Here is a 26881-nt window from a genome sequence, read left to right as displayed (position 1 = left end):
TTTGTTCTAAGGAAATAATCATTCACATGTTCAAAGATATTCACATCAGTATTGTTTATAAGAACAATTACTAAGAACCAAACTCAGGTGTTCGACAATTAGGGGTTGCTGAGTAAGTTTTAGTTTATCCATACCAAAACATATAGCATACCACTATTAAAAACGACCAATGAAAATCTATACTGTTTTGAAAATGAAAATACCATACATTTACAGGTGAAAAGAGATTAGGAAAGCATATATATCATATGCATACCATTTTATGTATTTGTGAGTAGGCAAAGAAAAAGTCTAAAAGGATATCTTTTATCTCATGAGAAATGAATAATTTATTTTGATCAAGCATAATATAAGAGAAAGAAAAGAGTCAAGGATTCTTCTACTAAAGTTTTTGTCCTGAGCAAGTGGAAGGTTAGAGTTGACACTGACTTAGGTGGAAATGTTTGGATGGGAAAGCCAGGGGTTTGTTTGGAGGCATGTTGAGTTGGAGAGTCCATCTGGTACCCAAGTGGAGCTGTACTGAGGTTTTTAAAGTCATGTGGCTGGAAGATCTCCGAGACAGTGAGTGATGGAGGTGAGAAGAGATTTCAAGGCCAAGCTCTGGGGGCATGCCAACGTTTACAGATTGAGTTGATGAGAAGCAGCCAGCCACGAGTCAAACTAGAGAACAGCAGTCAGGTAGAGGAGGATCCAGAGAGAATGGTCTGCCGGAAGGACACAGGTAGAGAGTGATCTGTGCTAAATGCTGGGAAGAGATCTCATGAGATGAGGGCTGGGAAATGACATTGGTTTGAGCAACATGGACGTTAACAACAGCTGTTTCCATGCAATGATGAAGCTAAAAGCCTAATTGAAAAAGCTTAAGTGAAAATGGGAAGGGAAAAATTGGAAACCTTGAGTAAAGACAACTCTTCTGAGAATTATTTATGTAAGGGAAAACAGAGAAATGGGATAGGGAGGAAAACAAGGATATTGATTCAAGAACTTTTTTTTAAGGTGGCAACATATCAGCATGTTTCTCTGCTGATAGGAGAGACCTGATAAAGAGGGAAAAAATTAAAGACACAAGACATGATAAAATTGCTCAGAAAAATATCCTTGAATAGTCAAGAGGGAATGGGACACAAACGGAGGGCTTGACTTTAGAAATAAGCGTGGATGGTCCATCCATACTTAATAGCAAAAGGAAAGGCAAGTATAGATAATACTGATGCAGGTAGCTTGGTTGGTACAATGCTGGGAGCCTGCGGGAGTTCTTTTCTAAATTTTCTATATTCTCAGTGAAATAGACAACAAGGTTATCAGCTAAAAGTAAATCAGGGAGCAGATGTTAAGAGAGCTGAGGAGAGAGAACAAGGTATGGAGTAGTCATTTAGGACAAAGGTCAGAAACCTTTTTCTTTAAAGGGCAAGGTGGTAAATATTTCATCCTTTGCAGGCCCTTAGGTCTCCGTCGCAACTATTTAAATCTGCCATTGCAGCAAGGAAACAGCAGTAGATAAAACGTAAACTGTGTTTCAATAAAACTTTATTTACAAAAACGTGGCAGGCCCAATTTGTCCCTTAGACAGTAGTTCGTTAACCCTTGGTGGGATAATAAATGGTGTAGGGGAACACAGTAGGAACTTCAGGCAACAATAACATGAATTTTAAATGATGGTATAAATATCACCAGCAGTTGTGTGGGGCTGGATGTAACCAAGATTTGGTTTTTCTACACAAGTGTGAAGAATGGAGAACGGAGCAAGAGAGTTGAGAGTGTGTGCCAGAAAATTATTACAAGGTGAACATTGAAATCTAAGCTGAGTCAGGAGGGAAGTAAGGAAATGAGGGCTATGGGGTATGAGGGACAGGGGAAAAGAGGAAGGTAATGGATTTAGGCTTCACTACTAGCCTTTGATGCTCAGATGCTTTTCCTGAGGGAAGACAACAGCTCATTGGCTATTTTACTGCAGAGTAAGAGCTAAACAGTGGTTCATACATTATAGAGTAACAATGCTTAGAGTAGTTATCACTCTGTGGGGTAGACGTAACGCTACTCCCCATTTTATCAACTGGAAGGGAAGGAGAATCCACATCGATGTGGACGCTGTGTTTGAAGGACAGTCTTGTTTACAATAATATCTAAATTTTTAGTTATTAGGACTACTCCCTCTCTTCTTCCCCTGTGTTATTATAAAAATGTTCTTGCTTAGTCCTTCTCCACAAATAATCCATATATCCATTGGCATGTTTTAGTTAACGGTCTTTTTTTCCCCTCTCGATGTCTCCCTCTTCCCTTGTCTTCACCTCTTAGCCTTTACGTGTGGTTATGTTTTACCTTTTCTGAGTCGACACTTAAAGGTGCTTATTCTCTGCTTTTTTCTCCCTCTAGACCTTTCTCTTTTTTGTTGCGCTTATGATCTTTAAGATGATGGCTTTTCTTTATTTTAGTAGAAACATACACAGGTGATGAAAGAATGTTAGCACCATCTAAGCACAGGCTCTAGCCCCTGTTCACTTGGTTAAGGCTTTACTGCCCTCCTGAAACCTTCACGGCCTCTCTACTGAGAGTCATTTACTGTTTGGTATTCAAGGACCTCCCTGACCTTGTCTCGCACTACCTTCCCAACTTTACATCCCATTGCTTTTCAAATCTTACTTTACACTCCAGCCCCACAAAGCTCCGTAACAGTTCCCCAGCCACCATGCCTCTGTGCACACAGATGGCATTGACTGGAATTCCCCGAGCCCCTCTCCATCAGTCCATCTCCCATCCTTCCTTCAAGGACCCATCACAAATCTCCTTTTAGGTCTTATTTTCCAAGACAACTAAAAAAATTACTCTTCATTTGCCTCATCCTTCTCTGTACTTTGGACTTATGTCATTAACTACAGTCTACTTTGCATTATATTTTCATGTGCACATAAATTTTTCCTCCATTGGACATGAGCCCCTGGATTCTTCCCTGTTTTATACACAGCACACAGTAGATGTCTGATATATATTAAGTAAAAACTAAATGAAATCTCTTATCTTCACAAAACATGTGTTGTTAGGAAGTTAGTTTAAACCACATAAGGATCATCAACATACCTCTTGATAATATGGGGACCTGTGTCACTTCATCCCAGCCACAATCCTAATGTGAATCTTTTGGGGACCATACATTTCTACCCCAATAAGCCAAAACTATGTTTTAAAGTCCATTCCACATCAAATCCATGCTTTACCAATTTCATGCTTTTGTCAACTTGTTAATATTGCAAGTGAAGGAATTTTGCTTGTTTGCAGATTGTTTTTGTTCTTTGTAAAGTAAAACGACGTAAGAATATTTGAAGGAGGAATGAAGGAAAAGGAACAATAAAAGAACTAACTTTTATAGTTTGTCTGTAATGAGCCTGGTGCACTCCATAAGTTATCCAATTTAATTGAGTTCTTCCAATAGCCCTATGAGGTAGATATTATTATCCACATCTTACTGATGAAGAAAACCATGACTTCTAAACTCACACAGTTAAATGATATCAAACCTAGATCTGTATGACACTCTACTGTCTTCCATTTTAAAAGGCAAATTGCACATAAGTCTCCAATACTGAACCTAGGAGCTAAAGCCACATGCTTATTACATTGTTAGTCTACCTTAACTAAATTACTTTACTTTCTCCATCTGACATTTAAAAGTATTGGTTGCAAGTTACAGAAATCCAATTCAATCTAACTTAACTGTTTTGTCATCAACTTAACAAATATTTATCGGGCGCCTTCTGTGTGCACGACATTCTTCTAAGCACTAGGGGTTCAGTGGTGAACAAGACAGTCATGCAGCCACATGGCTAATATATTAGTATATTGCCTACCTACGCAGCTAATATATTAGTATATTGCCTACATACCTACGCAGCTAATATATTAGTATATTGTCTACCTACACAGCTAATATATTAGTATATTGCCTACCTACGCAGCTAATATATTAGTATGAAAATATTTTATAAACAAAAGATCTGTCGGACAGTTAAGAACTGTTAAGAATAACACAGCAGGGTGAAGGAATGGTGAATGAAAGGGCAGGCTTTTTATTTTTTTTGTGGCAAAGTCAGAATTTATTTGCACGGCACCAAGCAAGGGAGTGGGAGACAAATCTCAGATCCACTCCAACTTGGTCTTTGAGTTAGAGGGTTATTTATTTATTTATTTTTCTTTTTTATTAATTTTTATTGGAGTATACTTGCTTAACTATTTCGCTTACATGTGAAATCTAGAAAAAATGGTACAGATGAACTTACTGGTAAAGCAGAAATAGAGTCACAGATGTAAAGAACAAACTTACGGTTACCAAGGAGGGAAGGGACGGTTGGACGAATTGGGAAATTGGGATTGACGTATGTACACTACTATGTATAAAATAGATAACTAATGAGAACCTACTGTATAGCACAGTGAACTCTACTCCATGATCTGTGGTGACCTAAATGGGAAGGAAGTCTAAAAAAGAGTGGATATATGTATACGTGTAACTGATTTACTTTGCTGTACAGGGATGCTTTTTAAGTGGGATTGTCAGAGAAGATCTCCCTTTCTAGTACACACTGAGTAAAGTGAAGGAGTTAGCCATGGGAATACACAAAGGAAGAACATATGAGGCAGAGGATAGCAAGTGCAAAGTCCCTCAACCAGGAATGTGTTTGGGATGTTGGGGAGATTCCCAAGGAAGGAATATGACCGGAGCACCACTGGGGAGAGGACAGTGGTAGGAAAGGCAGCTGGAAAGGTGGCCAGCAGCCAGGCCATATGGTCCTCGTAGGCCATTCTGAAAACTTTAACATTTATTTAAGGTAGATGGCAAGTAAGGAAAGGACTGACAAGAAGTGAATGTCCTCATCTGATTTGGTTTTTGAAGGATCATTCTGAGAGTTCTGTGAAGATTAAGCCAAAAGGGGACAAGAATGAAAGCAAGGAGACTGTTGGGGGCTTTCATAAAAGTCCAGTGGGGAAACAGATACATGGGCCACATAACCAGGAGGGCAGGGACTGGCCTTATGGACGATGCAGAAACAAAATTTCAAAACTGTGGTCTCATTTCTCCTCACTCCTCCTCTCCTCTCATTTCTCCTCACTTCTCCTTGCTCAGACCTGCTTCTCCATTGCCCCACCAGGATCTGTGGTCAGAAAGGAAAGGTTTCTTCTTGTCGGCGCCAGGGCGCAACCCCCACTGAAGGGCCTGGCTGGGTCATGGGACCATCTCAAGACCAAGCGCTCACTGTGCCCAGGACTGTGATTATGAGCCCAGATTTATGGTCCAGGGGATGGGGTGCTCTAAGGATACCTGGAAGGAGCAGTGGGATAAAGAAGTTTGCATTTTCTTTGTTTTGGGTTTGTTTTTTTTTTTTAAAAAAAAAAAAGAGATAAGGCAAAGCACCCTGTGAAGAAAACAGAAAGATGTAATGGCTGGGGAGAGATTGAAGATTGTACATCGCTACCCGACGGAGCCCAGGCCCAGTGACTGCTCCTTTCTCCGGATTTCTCTGCCACAAAGCTCCTGGACCACTGTATACTCCTGACAGATGGTCTCCTATGTGTCTGTATTAGTGTTTCAAGTAATACAGTGACTGCACATTTCCCAAGAAAATAAAAAGGGCCATAGTGTCAAATAATCCAATAAAGCCTCTAGTACCTATGATGAGACAGTGTTGAGCATTAGCAGGTTTTCAGGCGATTTGCACATTGATTCCAACCAGAGGAAATGTGGAGCCCATGCTTACCCAGAGTCCAGAAGCAGTCATGTCACGCATATGTATATCCACGATCAGTTTATTGAAAGAACTTCACGTATGGGGCCAACCGAAGACAACTTCTTTTTTTTCCAACCACAGATTTTCCAAAACCTCTCTATTGGATGTCTCGTCTCTCCCTGTGGCTACACCTCAGGAAGATCTTAAAGCAGCCCCAGGTGTCTTGGGATGTTCAATAGAAACCTTGTTCTCTAAATACGCTTGTAATTTCTCTGTCCCCTATTGACCCCCAAGTTCAGTGATTTACTAGGAGAACCAACAGGACCAGCATGTCGTCATACTCACAGCTATGAGTTATTACAGGAGGGAAGTATAAGGCAAATCAGCAAAGGGAAAGGGTGCATGGAGCAAAGTCCAGAGGAAACCAGGCTCAAACTTCCAAGTGTCTTCTCCCAGTGGCGTCACGCAGGATGCATTTATTTCCTCCAGTGTCCGATTGTGACAACACCTGTGAAATGTTATCTACCAGAGAAGTTCATCAGAGGCTAAGTACCCGAAGATTTTACTGAGGGCTGGTTAGGTAGACGTCTGCCTAGCACATACCAAAACTCCATACTCCCAGAAGCAGGTGCTCAGCATAAATCCCATTTTTTGTACAACTTGGGCACAGACAGCCACTCTTAGTTAAGGTTGTGGGAACACTCTTGAAATCTAAGTTCCCTAACATCGGCCAAAGTCCAACCTTTCTAGGAAAGGCCAGGCCTTTCTAAGGATAGCGGTTTCGGGCCTGCTGTGTTAAATCTTTCCTGCACACTGACGTTGACATGAGGGTAAGAAAGGCTGACCCACCCTTGGATGGAAATCAGCCATGCAAGTAGTCTGGTTTAACCAGAGATAGAGCTGGAGGAGGGGAAGGCAAAGGGAGAAAAGCTCTTATTTACCTGGTGTTTTTAGAACCTGGCTTTCAGGAGGTAAATGCGGTAACGTTGACTTTGTTTTCTCATGAGCTGTCTTTATGGGCTCTGCTGTGAACCTTTTTCTGAAGACTTCCCACTGTCTACCGCATAGCTTCTGTTAAGGTCACCTTGAACTAGCAATTAATCTTCTTGGGTGGGGGTGTGTGTCCTTTCATGGCAGTTGTAACCAAACAGACCCACAGCTCAGCCCACAGGGAGGTACTGGGTGATAGTGTTCCACCAAACCCAGAAATGCAGGCCACGTCTGCCCCTGCTCTCTCCCTTCACACTCCCATCACAGACGGCTCCCACCAGCCTCTTGTCTTCAGACTTCACCTTTTGCTGGCCAAGCCCCAGGAAGCACGGAGACATCTGGCCCAAGATTCTTCCACCAGCCTTTGCTTTTGTTTTTGGGGTGGAGGATAGGAGGAGAATTCTGTTCCACCGTGGATGGAAAATGCCCAGTGGTTCCACAGTCTCCCACAACCACTCTCTTAAAAAAAAAAAAAAAATCCCTACCCACTAATAGTCTTCCACATCATTGTATATGTAGACAAAATATGTGTGTGCGTGTGCGTGCATGCGTGTGCACAGTCACATGACCAGTGAGACACAGATTAGGAACCACTTTTAGAAAGTCTGGCATCAGTGGCCTGGCACAGACCTTTTTCTTTTTTTAAACAAAGCTACATTTATTGAGCACCAACTATCTGCCAGACATTGACTTACGAAAGTGCTGCTTTCCATAGAAACGGAAGGAAGTAATTTACCAAAACAGTTTAAGGAGTTCAGTTTTTCTGACCCAATTTAAACATGACTGTTTGGACCAAGTCTTTTTGGGATTAGTGTGACTGTCGATGTGCCTAAGAATAATCTCAGAAGCATACTGAAATTTCAGGTTCCTGGACCTAACCTTAGAAATTCAGATTCAGAAGGTCAGGCCTAGGGCCCAGGAGTCTGGGATGGGGCCCAGGTGATTCCAGTGCAGGTGGTCTGGACCAGCCTGTCCTAGCTCAGGGATGCTCAGACTTTAGAGTACCCATGGGGTCTGTAACATACAGTCTGACTCAGGATGTCCAGGAGGGTCCTTGAGATTCTGCACTGCTAATTTTTCCCCGGGTGAGGTTGATGCTTCAGGTCCATGCAACATACTTTGAGTAAAAGAACTTAGATGGTCAGTCTCCCAGAGGCTGGTTCATGCAGCACTTACCCACCAAAAGGCCCGACACAACTCTTTAGATTAGCTTCAGCCTTAGGGTCTCAACCTAAATTCTAAGACAAGAAAAGTGCCAGATACTCATGCACGTTCATAAATATATTCATAAGTAAATATCACTTAACATTCAATGACTATCTAGCTTTACCAGTAAAAAATGGTGCCCAAAAAAGAGAAAATGGAACTTCACTATTCATCATATTGCCTACGTGTTTCCCTGTTTGGATCTGCAGAGCTCCAAAAAGTTGTCTACTTTTTCCAGCAATACAGATTTCAGAAGTTTCTCAAGAGATGGTTCTAGGGGCCTTGTGATGGCCAAGACCAGGAGCTCATCTCCTGAGATCACTTCCCCTGTGTGTTATAAGCTATTGACTCAGTACAGTCTTCATTGCCCAGCCCGCCTGCCCTCGTGCTTCCCAGATCCAACACATACACATGGGTTCATGGGAAGGCACACATGCACACACCATGAAATGACCATGGAGGAGTATATAAGAAATCTTTCTGGATCTTTGCAATGAAATGTCCTTTGAAATCAAATAAGTGCAATAGCACGACGTACTGAAACTGCGAGCGCAAATGCCGTGAGGGGTGGTCTGAAAGGAACGACGGTGTTGCTCACTGTTCTGATAATCCTACCAACTGCTTCCAGAACCATCAGGTGGCTCCACATACCAGGAGAAATTCAATTAGGGTAGAGGCCGTGACTGCTTGTTGTCTAAGGAGAGAGTGCTCCAGAGGGAATTTGAGTCGAGGAATAGGCTGCCCAAAAGGACAGCGGAGGTAACAGTCCACCCTTTTTATTTGCTCTCATGTTCCCCAAACACATTTTCTCTGGCCTGAACATAATAGCTGATATAGTATAGTGATCATAGTATTAAGGACGTTTTGGAAATTGATCTAATTTTAATAATCATTTTTATAAAAATAATCCAATTAAAATATATCCCTAGAACTTAGCCTAAGGTCTGGCACATAGTAGGAGCTCAATAAGTATTTGTTGAATCCATGTTCCTTTTACTGATAATGACTTTTGCTGCTGTGACAACCTGGAAAATCCCGTCTTGGTTTTATGATTTATCTTAAGTGTCACTTTCTCCCTGAAGTTACAGTCGCTTCCTCCCTGAAGTTACAGTTGCTTCTTCCCTGAAGTTACAGTCGCTTCCTCCCTGAAGTTACAGTCACTTCCTCCCTGAAGTTACAGTCGCTTCTTCCCTGAAGTTACAGTCACTTCCTCCCTGAAGTTACAGTCGCTTCCTCCCTGGTGCTTCCATCGTTGTTCTTCTAGAACACTGTGTGTTCGATTTCTCTGTTTATTCTCTCTGCACTGTGAGCTCTGAAATATAGGAATGGTGTCCCAGAGTTTAGCACAATAACTAATTCCTCAATACAAATTTTTGAATGAAAAAATGAATGAAGAGGTCGGTAGATTCTTTTGCTGTCTCCTGGATTTTAAAGTGAACCACTAGAGTTCACTTTCCAATCCTGAGTATGTGTGATCTACATCAGAAAATGCTTCTTTACACATCCTCATTCTACGCACCATATCCATTTCCTTCTTCCCGCCATCAGTAACTATGGGGCCATCATCTAAGAGAATTTAAGCTGTTTTACGATCATTTTTGCTATCCTGTTGTCATATCATTCACAGTATAAATAGTCCTGGCTCCTTCAACCTTTGTCAAGGATCTTATTTTCACACGTTTAAATAATGAGTTGATCTTCTACTTTAATTCATTTACAGAGTTGACTATTCTTTTTTACTGAGCCTTTTTAGGTGTAGAACAATGAAAAGTGCAATTTCTCACTCCCCCAGGACATGATCAGGAAGACACTGTACTGGCACTTAGGAAAGGACAAACATCAAAGCACTAGCGTGTTTCATCAATGTGTCTCTGAAAACACACTTTAAAAAACAGGAAAAAAAAAAAAAACACCTAGCATTTGGAAGAAATTGCAGTGTTCATTCCTGGAGATGTTTTACTTTCCAAAAGTGAAAATAAAACTATTTTAAAATTCTAACTATCATATCAAGAACTAAACAAAATAAAATAGTTGGTACACCACATTGTAATAATAGAGTCATAATTTGAAAAGGGAGTTTTGCTCGAACAGCTAATAGAAGTCTTATTTTAAGTCCCCTCAGCTTCCGCTGGTTGTTAGCCTTTCCCTCCGTTTAAGTGCTCAGAGCTAAAACTGTAAATCAACAAGGATTTATTGAAAACCTTTGACCTTGGCACAATTAGGCCTATGATAGATCCTAAAGAAATATGTCACAGTCTTTGAAGAACTTAACAAACCTCCTTTGTTTAACACATGTATTGCATATAGGGTGACATCCATCCTAGACGCCACAGAATCCTGATCTAAGGCATAGATCTTTCTTGCTTTCTTCCCTGTCTTCCCTTTCTTTCACTTCTTCCCTCCTTCACATCTTCTGGTACCCATACATTTTTTACACCTTCCAGAGAAGTAAATGCCACAGTCTCTCTTAGTTATAGCATTCACTCATTCATGCTACTAACATTTATTGATTCATTAATATTTCTAATTACTGTATTAGGCATAAAATCTGTAGCCATGCCTAAGGCTCTACTATCCTATGTACTGGGCATTGTGGTGGTCATAAAGCTATAGAAATGACACAGTCTGGCCTCAAGGAGCTTACAGATTCTTTAGGGTGGGACACACAAAAGGCAGATGATTTTAATACACTGTATCATGACTTGGCAGGTATAGGGTAAAGGCATGCATTTACTACAATAGTGGCACAGAGGAGAGAGTCACAAAGCAAGTTTTCATTGTCAGGAAAACTCTCCCTTAGATACAATTTTGTATTATGAAAGAGAAGCAAACTCTCTTATTCTTGCATAGCCTCCAAAACCTAACGCATAGGCACTTTTATTCAGATTTATACATTTCAAACTCACTTCAACAACTTTGTCTCCAGTGGGACTGTGGGAACCCAGCTCTGTGTGTGCAGAATAAGTTGGGAGTGAGGAGAAAGTGTTGGCCACCTTTGGGTTAATTCAGAACCTTCACCAACTCTTCACAGGATTCAGACCATGTGAATTTCTTACGGGATTTGGTTTTCCAGACTCACTGTCTGTAATGATCAAGTCATTCCCAAATGCACAAAACATTTCCATTTATTTGCAGCTTACAGGGCTAGTAAACATCCATATACAACAGAAAAAAAGTAACAGAGCCTTTTCTATGCATTATTTATTCAATAATATGTATCAAGCATGTGCTTCATGTAAGATGTTTGACTATGTGTCTGTTTCTACCTCCAGAGAAGCAATGGCCAAATTTCTAGATCTTTGCAGAAAGACAGGACGGTAGGATTAAACTAGTGATTTTTTTTTTTTTTTTTTTTTTTTTTTTTTTTTGCGGTACGTGGGCCTTCCACCGCTGTGGCCCCTCCCGTTGCGGAGCACAGGCTCCGGACGCGCAGACTCAGCAGCCATGGCTCACGGGCCCAGCCGCTCTGCGGCATGTGGGATCTTCCCGGACCGGGGCACGAACCCGTGTGCCCTGCATCGGCAGGCGGACTCCCAACCACTGCGCCACCAGGGAAGCCCTAAACTAGTAAATTTTTAAACATTTATGTTTCTCAATTATACTTACTATAAAATTGAAGAAAATGTAAGAAAACAATTTCTCTACAATCCTATAGCAAGAAATACTCTTTCAATGTCATTAGACTGAGGCACCTTTCCTTCAGGTTATATTTGTTTTCAACAGCATGTAATTACTATTTGAATTTGCTTTAATGAGTAAATATTGTACAAATATATATTCTAGCAATACCATGCTTCCAAAATATCATTTATTTTGCCAGTTTAGATAATTCTATAGAAAAGAACCCTTTAAGAACAGAAATCACGTAACTATAGGCAACTTATGATATCAAGAAGTCAAAAACCAACAGAAAAATGTATACCATACAAATGGATTTGAAACATATGGAAAGATACTCAACCTCTATCACAAATGAGTGGAGATTTAAATTTTAACTAGACACCAATTGTTCACCTACCGTGTTGGCAAAGGTACAGATATAAAAAGGGATACGATGTGATGCCATCCATTAAAATGTAAAACGCACCCATCCTTTGGCCCAGAAATTTCACTTGGAGGAATTAATCCTTCAGATAAATGCACGTGTATGTGTGTTGTCGACCCATGAGGACACTCGGCAGAGCACTGTTTGTAATAGCAGCAACCTTCAACACATCCCCTTCCCTCCAGCCCTAGCGCCCCTACCTCATCCAGCCTCCATCGTCCCTCATCTGGACCACAGGAGGGGCGCCCTGCTTGATCTTCCTCTTTTCCCTCTTTCACTCCTACAACATCCCTAGGAGCCAGAGTGATATTTTTAAAACATAAATCAGATCATGTCCTGCTGCTGCTAAAACCCCTCCAATGCCTTTCCATCATGCTAAGAATAAAATCGACACCACTTATCCTGGCTTCTACCCAGCCTCTGCCTGCCTCCTGACTTCTCTCATGCCTCTCTAGCCCTCACCCTCGGTGCTCTAGACACAGAGGCTTTCTCTGGGCTGCTCAGGCACATCCAGCTCATTCGTGCTTCAGGGTCTCTGCATGGATCCCTTCCCCTTATTTTCTTGCAATGGCCCTTTCTCAACCTTCAAAATTTACCTTCAACGCCAGTCCCCAGAGAGACCTTCCCTGACCACCTCAGCTAGAGCGCTAGCCAGGCACTCACTCTCTAACACACTGTCCTATTTTTTTTCCTTTTTACATTGTCTGTCATCGCCTGGCTGTGTTCCTGTGCATTCCACTGTGTATTAGTTTACATTCTTCTTTTCCCTGTCATTTAGGTCTCGGAGAGCAGGGATGCTGTCAGCTTCATTCGTTGCTTTATTACCAACCAGAAAAGTATCTGCACATAATGAGTGTTTAGTAAATGTTTGCTGAGTGAATTAATCAATGGCCATCAGAAGGGGCTGGGACACATTATAGGACACCCATCGGGTGAAGCAGTGTATGGCTGTTGAAAAGAATGGGCCGGTAGACGATCCAAGTGTCTTCCTCCGACCAAGACTGCACCATCGCACAGATCTGGCCTCGGTCTCCCTCCGAGACCTCCTCTCAGATGCTTCTGTTCTTGGTCTTCTTGCTGTTCTTGCTACACTCCACACCTGTGCCCCAGGTCCTTGACACTTGCTTTTCCCACATCTATGCCTACCACTACCCCTGCATGGCTCCCTTGCTCACTTCTGTCAGTCCTCTGCTCAAAAGTCATCTGTTCAGAAAGCCCTCCCTGACTACTCTCAAAATTCCTCACCCTCCTTGGACCCAGCTTTACTTTTCTTCATTGCACTTATCATTTGAAACAAAAGTGCCTATTTATTTGTGTCCATGTTTATTACATGCTTCCCCTGACTAGAACGTTCCTTGATGCTGTCATGACCTCCCCAGCAGGTAGAACCTTGCCTGACATACAGTAGCAGCTGAACAGGTCTTTGATTGGTGAGGAATGAATAAATGAATGTATTCTTGAGTGCAAAAAAGCAAGGTGCTAAACAGTGTGCTCATAGAATGCTGTGTCAATTGTATTTTTAAAAAATGACCCGTATATATAATCTCTCTGGAAGAAAAATCCAAGAACACAATAACAGGGGTAGCTTCTGCAGTAGGGAACTGCAAGGCTGAGAGGCATAAGAGGAAAACTTATTGTTCCTGTATATCATTATTTTTTATAAGATTGTATTTTTACAAAACATGGGCATTAATTACTTTTTCCAAAAAATTATGTCATATTTGACAGTTTTGTAAGTTTATGTATTTGAAGCCAAAAGGAAATCAAGGACCTCATAAATGTTACTTGAAATGATAAACATTCAACAGCCATGTATTTAACAATCCTATAAACTTGTCATAGCCCTATGCAATCTCGTTTGGATGTTCATGCACATCTGCGGTTGCAAAAGATACCTATACTTTCTGTTGGAAGGGGTATATATATTCCTCAGATATAAAATATGGGAGGAAACAGGAGCGTGAATCTTAAGCAGAACAAGGCCTTCGTAAGTGCAGCAAGACCCCTGCACATTTCATATGCCAGGAAAAGGGCCTCTGTGCCCAAGATACTTTGAATCTGCTTGCAAGGTTGAAATATGCCCTCGCTGTTCAACAAATAAATAAAAACCCTCTGCCAATAGACTCTACCCATCCTTAACTAGCTGATTTGGTCAGTGTTTTTCTGGCTCCATCAAATACATGTAAACGTGTCTTCCTTTAAGAAAATCCACTATTTGAATATGTGGATTTATAGAAAAAAAATGTGAAGGAAGGTCCACTGCTTTATTACGGATTCTTTCAAATATGAAAATAAGAAACATTTAAAAGTGATTCAATAACAAAAAATTATACAGAAATTTCAGGAACACCATCATTGAACACACAGGTACTCGGTAATTACTTGCTGGTTGGATGAACATACCTAGTGAAAATCAGTAGAGTGAAATGGATGAGAGCATGGGTTGGGATCCAGATATCCCTGTGTTTGGATTCTATCTCTGCCATTCATTAGCTGAGTCTGACCTTCAACAAGTGACTTAACCTCTCAAGGCCTCAGTATTTCTTACAGAAATAAAATGAATGACCAATGCCTCCCTAATAGTTAGTTATATTAAATGAAAGATATGGGCAAATAAAATATAGATATATTTTATCATGTATTATAATATCATATATTATTTCCTTCATGTAATTTCTGCCTGATTAGGAGCAAGTAAGAATGAATCATAAGTGCTGTTCTATTTTCAGAGATATAATATAGGTAACTATATATAAATATAATTACATATACGCATAAGTATATAGCACCTGCACAATGCCTGGCACATAGTAAATGTTTGGTAAATGGTGGTTCCTATTGTGAAAAGTAACACAAAATACTCTGAGAGTTTGACTCTTCATTTTCATATCCACAAAGACCAATTTTGTGTACCACATGCCAGTACATTTCATGTCACTGTACAGGGAGGGGCAAAAGAATTTGTGTCACTGAGATTTTTGTGGCCTTAACATTATGGGAAAACATTTAACAGGTATGTAAGTGAATTGTGGCAGAGATTCCACTTGTAAAATGGCTAACATCTATTGAGTGTGTGATGATTAGTCATTCTGCAGAGTAAATACTGTGACTTAGTATCCTCTCCAAGGATGGCCTGCTTCCTACTTTCTTCATTAAAAATATTAAATGTAAATGTTTTATTGAATTTCCCAGACTAGAATAGAATAGCAGGTATTTGGAGTGGGAAAGGCAAAAATGGTACAAATTGCTTCAAACTTAGAGACTAAATGAACGTGCTCCCTCGGATGACCAAAGGTTTCTTCCTTTTCAGTTTTCTGGCTTTTTTTCCCCTTTCCTTCTAGCACTTCGAGTTTGTTTAATAAAGTTGAGAATTTTCACAAAGGGCCTTATGAACACGTGTTATTAGATTTTAAATCTGATTTGAAAGTGCCTCTCTCCTCCTCCCTGTGAGTAAAGTGACCTTTTTAAATGGAGGGAAGTGGGTTTAGATGACAGTCATGATAAATGCGGTCATGTTCACTCAATAAAATAAGGCCCAGTGCATTTGAGGATAAATCAGTGAAATGTACAGCCCCACCTGTCTGTCTCCATCATTCATTTCCACTGTCACTTTCACAGTGGCTGATGGATCACAGTTGCTGTAAAATTAGACAGCCTTTAATCTCATTTCATCCTGATTAGCTTCTCTTTACCCTTTCCCTCTAACTCACTGACTGACACGCTAAAAACTCACACCGGGCTGTATATGAACAGGGAGTACAAACTTCTCCTCCGGTACCTGCTTGTGAGGGCGAGGCCGGCGAGCATCCCTAGAGAAATCTGGAAGGGAGAGGGCATGTCTTCCTTGTTATTTAAAAGATAATCAATAATTGCGGTACCCAGTGCCATTTTAAGCAGATGTTTTCTCTTGATCACTGCCCTCTTTATTTTGCTTTCGTTCAGGTTTAATCAGAAGCCAAAGAAATGAGGTCTTTTGCAAAACTCAAACATTGATTTCACATCGATTTTTTTCTAATAGATTTGGAGCGTTTTACATTCAGGATAATCCCCAAAAGTTATCTGTGTGTATTTGTAGCCTCTCAATTCAGAAGAGTTGAGTAAATAATAAATCAGAAGAGACAACAATTCAGGAATGAAAATGCTGAAAGAGCCAAGAAATATAGCATACAAGGTTTTAAAACAAGAGTAAAAAGGGTAGATAAATGAGAATATCTTCAAGCAGCCTTTATGTTAGCATTTCAAAGACCTTCTCGTATTTTGAAGGTTTCAATAGTTAGTTTAGTGCAATAGTTTTGTTTGTTTGCATAAAGCATAACAATAGCGGTAATCAAACGAGAAAGAGGCTTAAGAATAAATTATGTATTCTTTCCTTCACTTAATTTCTGCCTGAATGGGAGCAAGTAAATGGACAAACACAACTGTTGTTCTATTTTCAGAGTCTGTGCTTTATTATAAAGCTGGACTTCCGGTTAAAAAGAAGATAATACGATTTTTTATTACTTATAAAATGTGGGCATTGAACTGACCAAAAATTTTAAATAAATATTGGAAGACTGGTAGTCATAAAGTAAGTTGGTTGTATCAGTGGCCGCTGTTCTTACACGCGTGTCTCATATGAGTATATGCTTACAGGTGACAATGCTGTAAGTTTACTGCCCAGATGGCATTGTGATAAACCAGAGTAGCACCAGGCTGTTCACAAAATGCACAATATACATAATATATGGGTAGCATAGCTTTGTGTTTGGTATAATCCAAACAATGATGAGTTAATTTAAGAAAAGAAAAAAAGATGTTCCAAACACATCCAGTCGCCCAATTTTAGTTGCTGCGTGAACTCAACATATACTCTGCCCCAATGGACTCTGAGAAGTGATGCCTGCAGGAGCTATATGGTTAAAAGCATTTTCCAAAGAGATAACTAAGGGTTGAGGGGCAGAAGGACGTTGCTGAGGTGACTCCCTAAATCAGTTGACCTCATTCATGGGCCACACAAATCCATGGCACACCCAATTTCTACATGATCCCGGAAATCCAGGGTTTCCATACCAATGTCTTCTCCCTTGTGGCTATAAGTTCGAAAATAGTGAATATTCACAGTAAAAGTGAATACATAATAAAATAATGAAAATTCCTAAAATCTTTCAATATGAAGCTTAAACGACCTGATTTGCTCTTTCAGAAGTTGTGTTACAGGTTTCAAAGCTATGCCTGTTTCTCCTTATTTTTGTTTACATATCTTAGCCAGCATAAGCGCATTCTGAGAAAAAAGATAATAAAAACAAAGTGAAATGAGATATATATCATCCAAAGTAAATTGGGTATAAGATAGGCTCTTTCTCTCTCTCTCTCTCTCCATTGGCAAAAGAGTACAGAGTACAAGCTGGCCCTGACTCATATTGATTTCCCACTGCACTGGTTTCTTAAGTGCTCTGTTGATCCGTGTCAAGCAATAAGTTCCCTGCCTGAACATGCATATCACCTCCCCATTTGTCCTCACCTAGATTTAAGGTGCCCATATGATGAGCTGAACAAGGACATCATTTTTCCTACTGGTGTCACTGGGCCCAAACCACTGCCTGTGATATGATAACGAACGCTGTGTAAGTTTACATTCACCATATGATATAATAATAGCAGAGACTGACACTGCACTGCACACGGGGTGACGGGGGTGTCCTATTCTTGTTGTGTGTGTCCCCAAAGAAAATGTAAATGAGAACAGATGCAGCGAAACCTTTGGTGGGTTTCTGAATCACTCCGCCCTCCTCACAGCCACCACATTTGGGGCAGAGCAGGGCAGGACGAGGGGAATGGGTATTTATGACGTTCCTGACAGTTTTTATCTTTGTTCCAGAAGAGCTCTTAAGCAGATAGATAGAAAATGCGTGATTGTGCTGCTAATGACATTGTACAGGAAATTAAGCGTATACATTTGGAGAAGGCATTAAATCAGCAGGACCTTAATTTAAAAACTTAACACTGTATGGAAATTCAGCTTGCTCGTTGCTGTAGAATAGAAAGCAACCAAGCACCCTGAGTCTGTTTGTGGAAAGATTGCCAGCGAGCCAAGTTTGGGCAGAGCAGCTTAATGGCTCCAAGTGGATGCTGGGTTATTTCTTCCAAGCAATAACCCCAGCCCCAGCCCTGACCATTTGGGAGTGTCAGTCATGGTTGTAGACTGCACGATCCCCACCATCAGGCAGGTGAGGAGGACTTAAGAATTGAAAGCAGCCCGACAGGTTGTTCTTGACTAATTTGCAGAATAACATTATGTAAAATTAATCAAAAGGGGTGGGGTTGGCAATTGCTGGGAACACACCGCTGAGCCACTGTGGATTGGTGGGTGCCCCACTCTGCTTGTCTATGTGCTTTTCTTCCTTCTGACTTAGTCTCACGTTTTATACATTTTGGTGAAAGCACATAACTAGTGAGCCAAGGTATCAAGTCCTAAGATGGAAAATTTTATACGTCTTTTTTTTTTTTTTTCTCAATTCCAGTTATGCCATACAACAGTGCCCATCACTGCGTTGTGGAGGTGGAAAACTTCCTGTTTGTATTGGGTGGAGAGGACCAATGGAACCCTAATGGTAACTATTGAACCACTTAACAGTAGGTGCTCGACACGTCTGTGTGTGATGAGGGGTGCCAGCGGCAGTCCATTTTGTAATTACCGTGGAAAACATATTTCTGTGCAGCAGGGACAAACGAAGTAGTCGGTGAAGTGGGCTGGCAGAGGACACACGCAGCAGTGCATTCACTCATGGACTATCTGGGGATTTGGCTCCACCGTGATGCCCAGCCCCTCTCCTGATCCATCCCCTGAGGAGTGCCACCAGTGTAAGCCCAGACTCCCTCAAGGGAGGTAGCAAGCGGCAACTATTAAGAATTCTCACCACCTTCTCCACCACTTTTCTCCCATTTTATCAGGATAATAATATGCAGTTTCAATACATAAGCGTTATCTGCTGTCACGCTGTACATGACCTGAGCTGAAGTGCCTTTGCAGCATTTATTACTTGACACCTGTTCTGGCTGCTGCATCTTCTGCAAGGGCTTCGTCCACAGGTTATCCACCATCTTCCCTGTTGATGCGATTTCTTCATAATTGTATCACAAAGAGAAAGTCAACATTTGAATACACTTCCCAAGTCTAATGTAGGGAGTACACTGCGCCTTGCAGAACACGCAAAATTATCAAGATATTTTTGGAAATCTTGCACGTGAAGGAGGGGTTGCAGTTGTAGCCTTCTGTGTAACAGAGATCATTATGAGTGAGAAACCATAAAACAGCTTGCAGGTACACATTTTTGCTTTAAAACCCCAGAACAGCCAGCTGAAATTACATATACTGCATATATTTTATGGTGAATGTTCTCTTTCAGCATCTGCACAAAGGTAAATTATAGAAAATTGTTACATCTGTTCACTCTAGAAAATCTTAAAGGAAAACAACCCAGGCCACCCTCCAAGAACATTTCTTTGAAGGGAAAGGGACATTCTTTCTCCAGATCAGCTCTGTTGGTTCATATCTTTCAGTTTTGGAAAGATGGTTCCGGGGCTTTGGGAGAAACAGATTTGGATCAGGAACTGAAATATTTAGTATCTCTCCTCTAACTTATCTTTGCAATGACTGATTTGATATGTTAAAACAAAACAAAACAAAAACCCTGGCCAATATACAACCCACTGTAAACTCTCCATTTCCTGTTTAACCGCTTCTTCCGAGGAAGTGATTTGAACAGAATAGAGCGTTTGTAAGGAAACAGTAGACAGGGCTGGAAAGTCCTGTTTCTTTCCTTTTTTTTTTTTTTTTTTGGTCGTACTGTGCGGCACATGGGATCTTAGTTCCCCATCCAGGGATAGAACCCCTTGCAGTGGAAGCGCAGAGTCTTAACCACTGGACCACCAGGAAAGTCCCATGGAAAGTCCTGTTTCTAATGATGGTCCTTTCTCAGCCCACCTCTGTTCCCACGTGGGATAAGCCTCTGCTAAAAGACCAGTCTTGGGGCGACAACTCAGTTTTCACAAATCACTATGAACCTCCCATTCCTGTGAGACAGACATTAATCAGCAACACAGAAAACCCACTCCCTGGGTTTACCCCTGCCCCCCACCCCTGCCCAAAATAACCTGCCACTGCTTACTGTTCAACTTCTATCAGACACACAACCGAGAGGATGGGTGGGGGGATTAGGGGCGAGTATAAGGGACATATTCCTTCCTCTAGTCTAGAGAATCGAGATTTTATCGTTGAGCTAATTCAGATTCCCATAAAACTACGCCATTGGACCTCACTGATTTGCCTCCCCCCGACTCCTGAGAGGAGCAGTGATTCAGTTTAAATCCCTCAACAAATATGCTGTGAGGAAAGACTACAGAAAGCACAGCATTGCATTTCCTGTGGGGGCACCTTTCACTGCCACCACTCAGCGTGCTCTATGGGAAGACCTGCGTGACAAGTCCTTGTCAAACCAAAGTACTGAGGCATGGTGTGCTTTGAACAATTACTTCTAACGCCAATCATATGATTTAATGTGTCTCTTTTGCTTTAGCCGCCAGGAGGCTCAAAATTGAACTTCAGTAAAACTTTAATTACTATATTTTGTTTACTTTTAGTCTCCATACGGGCCTAGCAGCTCACAACTCTCTCTCTCTGTAAGACCCTTATTTAGAACTTTGGGAGTTCCACCTGCAAATCTGAGTCATTCCGTCCCTGACTTGTTTCGCCTTTGAGGTCATTTATTATAGATCGGGGTAAGTGCTGATGAGCCACTGATTAGCATCTCCTAAGCACAGGATAATTGGTCACACTGTGAGGCAAGCAGGCCAGTCTCTTGTACCTCATGTCAACCAATCAGTCATTGGCTGAGGCCTTCCCCCAGGTGGGGGTGAGGGTGGGCAGTGAAGTGGCCTGTTCAGCTGAGGGCAGTTCTCTAGAGAGGGAGCAGCTGTGACCATGAACAACCAACAACCATCAGCTAGGGAACAGGTGTACCAGTCTGGTAAAAGTATCTCAGCTAGGTACCAAAACACACATCCACCACCATCCCTTAAATGGTTTCCATGGACTTTCATATTCCATCCATCTGGTCAACCACAGCTGACCGTTTTGGTATTAGTCGTAGTATTTATTGAGTAGTCATTATTTCCCAGGAACTTTGCTAAGCACTCATCTGCATCATTTCACTTAATCCTCACAACCATCCTATGAGGCCTGTTGCATGATTGCTCTAGCTTTACTATGAGGAGTCTAAGCCCTAAGAGTTTAAACAACTTTCCAGGACACACAGCTTGCAAGAAGATGAGTGATTCCAACGTAGGTCTGTGTGACTCCAGAGCCTCAGCCTTTAACCAGTGTATCACACTCGCCACCTCACATAAACATACGTATTTAGTTAGATACTAAACAACAATTGTGCATTTGCCTTTGATCTTGTGAAATTAAATCAGTATTGTATCACCATGGACAGTGGCTCTTACTGGCTCCCAAAGAGCTCTTCATTATTTCCCATTTAGAAAACCATGAAGGGACACCATCATCTCAAAAATATAGGATTTTCATTTTATAATACCTCATACAACTAAAAAGGAAGCAGTTAATACCAAAACTTATAAAGAACAGCAATCCTGGGCTTCCCTGGTGGCGCAGTGGTTGAGAGTCCACCTGCCGATGCAGGGTCCGGGAAGATCCCACATGCCGCGGAGCGGCTGGGCCCATGAGCCATGGCCGCTGAGCCTGCGCGTCCGGAGCCTGTGCTCCGCAATGGGAGAGGCCACAATGGTGAGAGGCCCGCGTACCGCAAAAAAAAAAAAGAAAGAACAGCAATCCTATAATAATATACAACATGCTTTAATTTCACTACTGACAGGGAGGAAGAATTTTAAATCCATGAGTTTAAATGTTATGTATACATCAGTTCCAAAGATGAAATCTTAAGTTAAACTTTAGTTCTTATGAAAATGGTGCCTGAGATGCATGTCTTGGAATGAAATACAAAAATGTACATTTCAACACATGCTCATAAAACACAAATATGTACTCATAAAATACAAATATCATTTTATTTACTGATTATCTTGATTACAGGACCAAAATTTGAAATCATAAAACATATGAGTTACTGGAAATATAAGCAGGATACATACATTTTGTTTCTACTCAGCTATAGATATTAACTCCTATTAACTCCCTTCATGTCATTAGTGATAGACTGCATTGTAATATGCTAATATACATGCATATATTCCTTCAGTGCTCCAACTTACAGAGAACCAATTTACATTTGTCACTTACTGATGATTGACTCCCAAAAAAACTGCCTGCAGGTGATGTCCTTTTCATCCTGCTTCCTTCCCCTCCACCACTGGCTGAAAACTGCCGCCCCTGCCCCATTTTACCTATCTCCCAAATGATAGTCAACAACAGGGTCTGGTGACAGGACATCATCAAAAAAGGGAAGAAGTGGAGGAAGGGTTAGAAGAAAATGGAAAAGATGAGAAGAAACCAAAGGAGTGAAGAGTAATCCAAAATTCTATTGCATGTGGCTACCCCTCTTAGGCTTCTAAGTAGTGTCGATGAAAGCCACAAGGAAGAAATGAATATCCCCATTTTATCTCAGTTTCCTCACTCTACCACACTCATTCCTTCTGACATTTATTATCCCCTCTGCACATCCTTTGCCAACTTTAGAACATTTTTCTTCTTTTTATCTTCCCATCCTCCATCCTTGCCCTTTTTTCACACCATTGACTCTGCCTCTGGAAACCCTTTCTTCATCTTCCATCGAAATCACACCAGTCCCTGCTTAGCCTTTTCTCTGAGTGAAGGCCACTGGCATTCCCACCAATAAGCAAAGCAAATAGCTGATTTCCACCACCAGTGCTCAGCATGTGACAGCATCTGTCCCATTGCTGAAAGGAGGCAGATGTCTTCCTCCAAATGGAAATTCTAAACCAAACTTCACAGAGAAACACTCTTATACATGGCGTGTATATTCTACATTCCTCTTACCAACACTGATCTTCAGATACATTTGGGAATTAACCTTGAAACCTGACTATCAAGAATGGTTTTTTTCTACAGGGAGATGATTGCAAATTCTACGAAAGCTTACTTATAAACCAACTCTAGACATAATCCTTTCTTGGGTTGGAGCCTCCCTTTGTGGGATCCAAGTCTTTTGGGTCATACTCACTCCTGGCACTCTTAACTCCTTCTGCAATCCCCAACTCTTACTGTAATCCCCAAATAAAACTTGACTTACCACCCAACCAGGCCATCCAAACCCTCCCATGCAATCCTTGGAACTGATGATCTCACATCAGCAAGATCCCTATAATCCTTAAACTCTTCCCTAAATGGTCCCTTCAGCTTCTTTTCTAATCAAAGCCTGGCTATTCTCTGAGAGGACTGTTTTCCCAGCCACCTCTTCAATGGGGACTAGGTTCTGTTCCCCACCCCCGCCCTTATATTTCACATTATTGGAGGCCGATAGCTTTTCTACTTCTTCTTCATTGCCACTCCCACATCCTTAAAACTCACCACTTTAAAGGATGTCTTCAGATTTTACCACCTGCTGCCCCTTTATGTGGCAGCTACCCACTGTTATCCTGCAAATGCCACCTCCTTCACTCTACCCTACCACTTTTTCATTGTCCATCATCCCCTCAAGCCCTTACTTCCCTCCTTACTGAGCTTATATTCTGTTGCCCATCCTTATAATCACATTAGTGCATACACCTGCAGCCCTCGTGTCCTTCTCTCCTATGATACTTGCCTGGTAAAGCCCTGGTCCTGGTTAAACCCAACTTTCTTCCACCTCTCCCCTCCCCCTGAGCAACTAAATGTGGACATAGAAAACCATACGGCCATGCTGGCTACTAATGAACCATGCTGGCTACTAGCCAACTCCACTAAGTTTCCCTGGTCAATGCACTCTTCCACCCTCTGAGTTAATTATTTCACACCTTCTCTCTCCTCAGATACCTTTCTCCAAAACCTCCCTCCTCACTCTCAGCTGATAGCCTTGCTTTTTAGTCCAATGAGGACAGAAGCAATCAAAAGATAAAATCTGCATCTTGCTACTACCAAATCCATTGCTACCCGTATATTTTAGATAAAACATATCTCTCTTATTACTGTTTCTGCTCCAACTTAAAGCCTATTCCTCATTCCCTTTTGCCTACTCAAGGACTTTGGGGTACTTCGGAATTGAAAAACACAACCAAGAACTAAATAAAATTTTCTCTCGATGCTGCATCTTCCTGCTATAATCTTCTTTTCATGTCAAAAGTCCTAAGAAGCATTGCTTATCCTCTTGCCTCTGCTTTCTTACATCTTAGTCTCTCCTGAGGAGTCCCCACTCAGGCTTTCATGCCCTCGTGTCCACTGAAACAGTGCTTGTCATGGTCACCACCAACCCCCATGTTTCCAAATCCTATGGTCAGTTCTCCGTCGCTCACTCCTCTTTTCCTCCTGCTTCTGACAACTCCTTTTCTTTGCTAGTTTTTCTTCTTCTCCCCCAGGGCTCATTTCCAGCACTCATTATCTTCCATTTCCATACCCTTTCCCTAAAGAGTTTCATCTTGTTCTTTGATTTTAAACAGTATCTCTTGACTAATGACTCCAAAATTTGCACCTGCGGCCTCATTTAGCCAGTGGCCTACCAGCCACTTATGCTTTGAGATCCGATAGTCCTCTCAAGGTTAAATCCAAAACAGAACTCATGGCTTCTCTCCCTAACCCCCCAACTACCCCTGCCTGGTCTTCCCCACCTCGGCAAATTGCATGACATTCCATCCAGTTCCGCTGGCTAAAAACCTAGCAGTCGTCTTTAATTACTCACTTTTTCTTATACCAATGCTCAATCTATCAGAAAATTGTATTGGCTGTGCCCACAGAATAGATCCCAAACTCGACCATATCTTGCTTCCACCTCCACTCAAGCCAGCTCTTGCCTTGACTGTTGCGATGGCCTCGTGACAGGTCCCCCACTTCCTGAGCAGCCCTTGTATGGTCTAGTTTTTTACACAACAGCCAGAGTGATCATGATAAGAGGTAAATTAGGCCATGTTTCTCATTTGCTCAAAACTTGCCAGTGACTTCCTAATGTTCTTATGACAAAAGACGAAATTTGACACCAGTCCACAAGACACACCGTGTCTGGACCTTGATATACTTCGACTTCTGTCCAAGTCACCCCAGCATTCTTGCTGGTTTTGAATGCATGGCCAGCCCAGGGACTTTATACTCACCTTCCCCACTGCCTGAGACGCTAATTCTGCAGATATTTGCGTGGCTTGCAGAAGATATCTGTGAGCAGGTGACCACCCTACTGAAACTGGCTTCCCCTCTATCAATCCCTGCTTTATTTTTCTTTCTGGCATTTGGTAAAGAAAATATAGCATTATTATATATGTATTTATTTACAAGTCTGTGTTTATTTATTTACAAGAACGAGGACTTTGTCTTTCTCGTTTACCAGCATATTCCCAGAACCTAGAACACATAAGACACATAGTGAGCGCTCAATATATATTCTTGCAATTAATAATTGTGTTGTGTATACATGCCCGTGTGAGTGCGTGTACACACACACACACACACACACACACACACACACAATCCTATCTGTTTATTCCCGTGGTGAAGTTTGGTACTTATATTTCAATGGTTACACATACATTAATGAAAAACATACTTTTAGAGTTAAGCCTTCAGGCGCTTTAGATGACTATCATCTCAGTTGCTACACAGAAAATGGAATACACACTTTTGCTCCTATTTCTTGCTTTGGTGTCAATCTGTATGTAAAACAAGATTCATTTTCATACCTTGGAGGCATTACTGTGTTTCTTAGGCTCAACAGAGGAGATAAGCTGGTTAACCAGCTCTGAGGACGCATGTTTCCCATTTCAGTAAATGTACTTGTGATACATCACAGCAACTGTGCTTTCCCCAAATGCACAAACAGAACTTGCATGACGGTCATAGCCTACAACTGATTTCCTAATGCAAACTCTTATGGTAGTGATTGCTATTGTTTCCCTGGAGACAGAGTGGACTCTTCCACTGCTAGAATTCTTGGATCATTTAGAAAAAGGTTCTATCCAGAGATATCACACAAGTTAGTCTCTGGAACTGATTATGTATAGACAATAACTTCATGTTTTTAAAACCTATAAACACCAAAATACAGAAATTTTACCCTACCTTTGATAGTCTGATAAACATACTTGCTTTTATTATTATGGTTGAATTATTTTTATTCCAACTCATCCCCACCCCACAGAAAAAGTGGAGGAGAAAAGAAGAAAAAAAGGAAAAACGTTTGAAGAGGCACATAAATTTTTCTTCTGACTTATCACTTCTCATACTGTGTTAGATAGTCCCTCTACTTAAATCTACTTAATTCATCTGTTTCTTAAACCTGAGAACAGAGGCATCTTATAAAATACTTTTAAATGTGCAAAACAACAAAGGAATTTAAGTTTTAAGTGTCTCAAATATATTTTTACAGGAAAACACAGTACAAATTTTGTCAGCAGATATGATCCCCGATTTAATAGCTGGATACAACTTCCGCCCATGCAAGAAAGGTAAGTGTCTATTTCTTAGGTCTGAAACATTTGTGGCTGCTTTACTGGAAGCAAGGATGCTGAATGGTTTTCCATGATAAGGTACGCTAAACAGAGCCAGTGAAAGTCACAGGAGTCAAATACAAAACCTGGCCTGGCCAACTTAGACTAACTGCCTTATTAACTCAATGGAAAAAATAATCAAATAAGTCAATTATTTGTCCCAATGGAGGAAGAAAAAATTTGTATGACTTGTCTTCCTTTTTTTGTTACTAGTTAGAGTTCACTTTTTTATTGAAGTATAGTTTCTATACAATATAAGTGTACAATATAATGATTCAAA

General features: G+C 41.2%; 1 protein-coding gene across 1 annotated transcript in view; it reads left to right on the top strand.

The window, feature by feature from the left end:
• The window catches only part of KLHL14 (kelch like family member 14), a 99120-nt gene that overhangs the window by 58149 nt on the left and 14090 nt on the right, over positions 1-26881 (top strand). Inside the window, exons 3-4 of the mRNA XM_027127701.1 lie at positions 18459-18548; positions 26481-26559. Coding sequence (XP_026983502.1) covers positions 18459-18548; positions 26481-26559 — 169 coding nt within the window. The remainder of the gene's footprint in view (positions 1-18458; positions 18549-26480; positions 26560-26881) is intronic.

This window comes from Aethalodelphis obliquidens, unplaced genomic scaffold (genome assembly GCF_003676395.1).
Source record: "Aethalodelphis obliquidens isolate GAN/ISIS:26980383/991018 unplaced genomic scaffold, ASM367639v1 scaffold32, whole genome shotgun sequence".
Taxonomy (NCBI): Eukaryota; Metazoa; Chordata; class Mammalia; order Artiodactyla; family Delphinidae; genus Aethalodelphis; species Aethalodelphis obliquidens.
Note: the sequence above shows the minus strand (reverse complement) of the source record. Positions and strands in the feature narration are given on the sequence as shown.